This window comes from Phytophthora parasitica (genome assembly GCF_000247585.1).
Source record: "Phytophthora parasitica INRA-310 unplaced genomic scaffold supercont2.140, whole genome shotgun sequence".
In the NCBI taxonomy this organism is placed as follows: domain Eukaryota; phylum Oomycota; class Peronosporomycetes; order Peronosporales; family Peronosporaceae; genus Phytophthora; species Phytophthora nicotianae.
The window spans coordinates 61,702-62,252 of NW_008649126.1; the positions used below are offsets into that span (position 1 = coordinate 61,702).

A 551-nucleotide genomic window follows, 5' to 3' on the forward strand; every position below is an offset into this window, starting at 1 on the left:
AGTGGTAGTTTACAATAATTATGTTATTTGTAAGTCAAGCGGGTTACCCCAATAGATTTCTAGTCTATCGCTTTTGGCACGAAAAGAACTCTTGCAGATAACTACATAATATGCGTTTTACAGGGGATTCAAAAGATAGAGAACTTATCCCTGTCTTCGCCACGCAAATCACCACTGTTAGACCCAATCAAATTCCAGAATGCTGCTAACGTGTCACGAAAAGAGCTTGTAGTCCGTTATGTTGTACTGATTTTCCGGGAATATGTTATTTCATATATACGAGTTACGGATTTTACGTATCATTGCTCGTATTTACAGGGTTAAAAGGAGAGCTCGACGAACAGCCGCATCAAGAGCGTCGAACGCGAGTAGAAGACGGATGAACAGCGTCAGGAGGAGCTCTCCAAGATGAACATGTACCACGAGGTGGCTGGCAAAGTCCTCGACATGAAGCGTCAGCAGCTGTACGAGCCGAGCGTGCTGCCGCTGACCAGCCACCTGTTGCTGCTCAACCCCGAGTTCCACGTGGTCTGGAGCTACCGCCGCCAAGC

General features: G+C 46.8%; 1 protein-coding gene across 1 annotated transcript; it reads left to right on the forward strand.

Moving 5' to 3' along the window:
- Positions 1–408: 408 nt before the first annotated feature.
- On the forward strand, positions 409–528 carry PPTG_24642 (hypothetical protein; the record flags this gene model as incomplete). The annotated part of the gene is made up of 1 exon (XM_008918105.1): positions 409–528. A coding segment is annotated over one exon (120 nt), but the record flags the coding sequence as incomplete, so codon positions are not given.
- Positions 529–551: the final 23 nt, after the last annotated feature.